Below are 5,474 nucleotides of genomic sequence, written 5' to 3'. Positions count from 1 at the left end.
GTCTTTACCGCCCTTCTTAAACAGTGGCACCACGTTTGCCAACCTCCAGTCTTCCGGCACCTCACCTGTGACTATCGATGATACAAATATCTCAGCAAGAGGCTCAGCAATCACTTCTCTAGCTTCCCACAGAGTTCTCGGGTACACCTGATCAGGTCCTGGGGATTTATCCACTTTTAACTGTTTCAAGACTTCCTCCTCTGTAATCTGGACATTTTGCAAGATGTCACCATCTATTTCCCTACTGTCTATATATTCCATATCTTTTTCCACAGTAAATACTGATGCAAAATATTCATTTAGCATCTCCCCCATTTTCTGTGGCTCCACCCAAAGGCAGCCTTGCTGATCTTTGAGGGGCCCTATTCTCTCACTAATTACCCTTTTGTCCTTAGTATATTTGTAAAACCCCTTTGGATTCTCCTTAATTCTATTTGCCAAAGCTATCTTATGTCCCCGTTTTGCCCTCCTGATTTCCCTCTGAAGTATACTCCTACTTTCTTTATACTCTTCTAAGGATTCACTCGATCTATCCTGTCTGTACCTGACATATGCATCCTTCTTTTTCTTAACCAAACCCTCAATTTCTTTAGTCATCCAGCATTCCCTATACCTACCAGCCTTCCCTTTCACCCTGACAGGAATATACTTTTTCTGGATTCTTGTTATCTCAGTTCTGAAGGCTTCCCATTTTCCAACCATCCCTTTACCTGCGCACATCTGCCTCCAATCAGCTTTCAAAAGTTCTCGCCTAATACCATCAAAATTGGCCTTTCTCCACTTGATCATATCCTGCACCACGGGCCCTCACCCAATTTGCCCACTCACCAGCAACTGTTTCACCTTATTAAACAGTGTCCTTCAGAAAATCACTCAATAAGTTTTGCATTCATAATGCTTGTGAACTGCCTGTATTAAAAACTGGTGGGTTCTGTAACCTTTCAAGTATTAATTAATTTCACAGTTAAAAGTGCTTTCAACATAAACTTCCTTTTCTGTCCTTCTCTGGAGCTCTTTGAAGCTAACTGATGCAGTTCTTGATTTGCACCAAACATAGTTATCGTACATTCCTCTGTATGCAAATTGCAAAGTTCATAGTTTTCTATGAGCAAAGTAGCTTACTCTGTTTGACTGCATGTACAGTATGTGTATTTCTTTGTCACATTATTGTTCCTAACACATTCAGGAGGAAGGTCCCAGATCCTCCTTGGAGAACTATGATATATGTTAACCTAACACTTGTAAAAACACTGGGTTTCAGTATTCTGACAAATAGATGAATCCTTCATCTCCTCACGAACTCCTCACTCAAGAACTGTCTGCTTTACCATCCAGCTGAAGTCTAACAATGTCTGATGGCACAGTTGACTTGTCAAACGATCTTATGCCACTCAGATCAGGTTGGATGAATTAATCTTCTTATGCCAAGTAATGAAAGTCAGAGCAAGTGAATGCACCAATAACTATTCGTCTGCAAAATCACAATTGTGACTACTTCAAAATAAATATTTTGTTGGTATGGTAATTATTTATTTAAGAGGAACTTTGTTTTATCATTTCATAGAAGAGGATGGTGCATTACCTGTTGTAAAGAAGGTGAAAAAGAAATGTTTGCAGCCTGGTGAGGAGCAAGCCGTAGACACAGTAGAAACGGAATGCAAGACTGTGACAGAAGAGAAAGAGTCAGAAGATATTACAATAAAACCAGCCGAGGATGAAAGACTAGCAAACAGAAGTTATAATGTTGACCGTACAGAGCATAGGTAAAGGAAACTTTTGTGTGACCTCCATACTTTGATTTTGTGTGCAGTCAAAATAACGATTAATTAGGGCTAGCTATTCATGGAACATTGTGTGCTATTCTGTTTCTGAGTTCTTGTTCTGTATCTTATATTTTTTGGCTAAGTGCCAGTCGGGTCATGTTTTTGGAAGGATTTTTGCAATGGGGCAAAGCAGATTTCCTAACTGTACTTTACCAAGCTCACTTCATTAGCTACCTCCCACATTTCTATGGTGACCCTTTCATCTGATTATAATCCCCTCTTACCAAGTGCCGTTCCCAGAACAACTTGCTACTGACAAATTATTTTGGACTTTACTGGCATCACTGGAAGAGCACTGTCAGTCCAGAGCTGCCCTGCACAGTTCCTGACATTTTCCTGGACATGGTCAGTGAAAGGAAATTTGCCACATCACTTAGCCAGCAGAGATCTGGATGTCCTCTTGGACAAAGTGGTGATAGTCAGGATTCATCTTCCCCTCAAGAGTGGGAGAGAAGGCCCTGACACCAGACCATGACTGCCTGGTCCAAGGTTGTCACCTGGGTCAGTACACTCTCAGCCATCTGGAAGAATGGAGGAAGGAGGTCAGTGTCCTCCACTCAACCAGTCTTCTCTCGAGTACCTCACACTCACTCTGTTTCTACCACTGTACCAGCCTCCTTGACCCATATCCTACCACTCTTACAATCACCTGCAATACCTTTCCTCACTCATTGTCACCCATCCCAACCCTCGACACCACTAACCTTGTGTCCTGTCTGAGCTGCTTACTCACAACCTATTGGGGAACCTCCCCACCTGTACCAAAAGTAATAGCTCTGCCATCCACTTCACACCCCCTAATATCTGCCTGTATCTCATTCCAGCAGAAAAACAGCCCATAATAGTGTAATGATTCTAATAAGGTCAGCCAGCTGGACCTCATAAAATATGAGTTCCCCGATTGGGGATGTTAGCCTGGTCCAATCAGGGAGCCCTGGCTAACAGACAGAAGCAGGAGTGTCAAAGGTTCTGTTCACTCTGAGAGCTGGCTCTGAGGAACCCAGATCGGTGTCAAATATTGTGCATTTCTAATAAAGGGTGATCAGGTGACAGGATCTGGCCTCTGTGGACTTATTTCAAATAGGGCAGAAAGTATCAAGACTGGTGGTGTGCTGCCTGGCATTCAACTCCTCCCCATTTGTTTATTCATTCGTGGGACATGGGTGTCGCTGACATTTATTGCCCATCCTTAGTTGCTCTTGAGGAGGTGGTGGTGTGCTGCCTTCTTGAATTTTGGCAGTCCATGTGTTGTAGGTAGACCCTCAGTGCCATTAGGGAGGGAATTCCAGGATTTTGACCCAGCAACAGTGAAGGAACAGTGTTATATTTCCAAGTCTGGAAAGTGAGTGGCTTGGCGGGAATCTTGCAGGTGGTGGTGTTCCCATGTATCTACTGCCTTGTCCTCCTACGTGGAAGATGGTTGTGAGTTTGAAAAGTGCTGTTTAAAGATTTTTGGTGATTATTTGCAGTACCTCTTATAGATAGTGCACACTGATGCTACTGAGCTTAGGTGGTGGATGGAATGAATGTGGTACTAATCAAGATGGTTGATTATCCTAGATGGTGTCAAGTTTCTTCAGTGTTGTTGGACCTGCAGTCATCCAGGCAAGTGGCGAGTAATCCAGCACACTCCTGACTTGTGCCTTGTAGATGGTGGATAGGTTTTGGGGAGTCAGGAGCAGAGTTAATTCCTGCAGTATTCCTAGCCTCTGACCTGCTCAGGTAACCACTATTTACATGGCAAGTACAGTTGAGTTTCTGATCAAAGGTAACCCCCAGGATATTGATAGTGGGGGATTCAGTGATGGCAACACCATTGAATGTCTCCAACTGCCTGAGCGACTCTCTGACTGTATTCCAGCTCCTGAACTACTGTCAGAGTTTTGCCTACATTTTGGCCCTGGGTTGTTCCCAGTCCACCTCTCATGCTGCTACTATCCACTAAGTCCATGAGTGGTTTTCTGCACTCTCAGGATGCTGCCATCAAGACAAATCGACCTTTTGTGTATCACGCAAACAAGTACTGTGATATGGGTTTTAATGCTGATGTGATGCCAGTATTTAGGCCATGACTCCCAGCAACTGTTGTACCAAGCAACATGTCCTAATGAGTATTCATAGTAGGCAGCAAGCTGATCGTGCTCAAGCAGCCGGTCCTTGCAAACCTCAGAAGGGTAAATGCAACATTAGTTGTGATTCTGCTATTGGAAATCATTTATTAAATTATCTGAGTTGGGTAAGAAACCAGTTTTAGATCTTCAGTCAGGCTCGCAGTATGATGAATTTGCATGTGATTGTAGCTACACGTGTAAATGCATGGAACCCTGATTTATGTAGGCAGAAGGAATTCATAATGTGTTTTATCTTAAAAAGGGTCATGGAGCCAGACAATCACTGCTGTATCCCCATGGTAATTCCCTGACCGATCGGAAGCTACCTGCTTCATCAAAATGTTAAGACTGGCAATTAACTGTTCTTGCTGCGTCAGTGATGGCCAGACCTATCTGTATCCTCTTCTTGTGCTGTATAAAATGATGTCACTTTTCCAAGTCTACTAATTCTGATGAGAGCAAGACAAAAAAATTAATCTTCTCTTTTCAGGAATGTTAATGTTCCATACAATCACTGATTATTTATTTAGTGTACCCATTTAGTTAGGTAGCTTACCCCTTTTAGATAAGTTCAGGTATACTTTGAGGAGAGGTACAGGTGTCCTTTGGAATTGTTAACAGTAGACCTGATTGTACATTAAAAAGTATATAAACTCATTGAAAGTATCAAGCTGTTGATGTTTAATATTTTAAGTCTGCAGTTTCAAAAAAATGTCATTGCTTGCTAAATCATTGTCAAATCATAGAAACATGAGGTCTATTACATTAGATTAGATTCCCTACAGTATGGAAACAGGCCATTTGGCTAACCAACCCTGCGAAGAGGAGCCCACCCAGACCCATTCCCCCACCCCATATTTACCCCTGACTAATGCACTTAACACTGTGGGCAATTTACCATGGCCAATTCACCTGACCAGCACATCTTTGGATTGTGGTAGGAAACCGGAGCAAGCCCACGCAGACACGGGGAGAATGTGCAAACTGACTTCATAACTATCATCATAATGGGGTGCCTATTAGCTTATAACTTGATTAATAACCCAAGTTTTTGATGAAGGGCCATGAATATAAATGTTTGTTTTTATAAAGGATTAAAAATACATGGAGTTCCGGATTTATGGAGGTCAGACTTATGAATCTCCACCACTTCCCGCTCCTCCGCCCTTGAACCCCGCCCCTCCAATCGCCACCAGGACAGAACCACACTGGTCCTCATCTACCACCCCACCAACCTCCAGATACATCATATCATCCTTGTTGTGGTTCTGTTCGATGAGCTGGAAGTTTTTGTTGCAAACGTTTCGTCCCCTGGCTAGGCGACATCATCAGTGCTTGGGAGACTCCTGCGAAGCGCTTCTTTGATGTTTCCTCCGGTGTTTACAGTGGTCTGTCCCTGCCGCTTCCGGTTGTCAGTTTCAGCTGTCCGCTGTAGTGGTTGGTATATTGGGTCCAGGTCGATGTGTTTGTTGATGGAGTTTGTGGATGAATGCCATGACTCTAGGAATTCCCTGGCTGTTCTCTGTCTGGCTTGACCTAT

General features: G+C 43.2%; 1 protein-coding gene across 1 annotated transcript in view; it reads left to right on the top strand.

Annotated features, from left to right (window-relative positions):
• Nucleotides 1-5,474, top strand: part of LOC122552360 — a 50,725-nt gene that overhangs the window by 24,404 nt on the left and 20,847 nt on the right. The window contains exon 3 of the mRNA XM_043695110.1: nucleotides 1,565-1,763. Coding sequence (XP_043551045.1) covers nucleotides 1,565-1,763 — 199 coding nt within the window. The remainder of the gene's footprint in view (nucleotides 1-1,564; nucleotides 1,764-5,474) is intronic.

Source organism: Chiloscyllium plagiosum, chromosome 8 (assembly GCF_004010195.1).
Source record: "Chiloscyllium plagiosum isolate BGI_BamShark_2017 chromosome 8, ASM401019v2, whole genome shotgun sequence".
NCBI lineage: Eukaryota > Metazoa > Chordata > Chondrichthyes > Orectolobiformes > Hemiscylliidae > Chiloscyllium > Chiloscyllium plagiosum.
The sequence above is the reverse complement of the archived record's forward strand: the minus strand, read 5'-3'. Positions and strand labels throughout refer to the sequence as shown.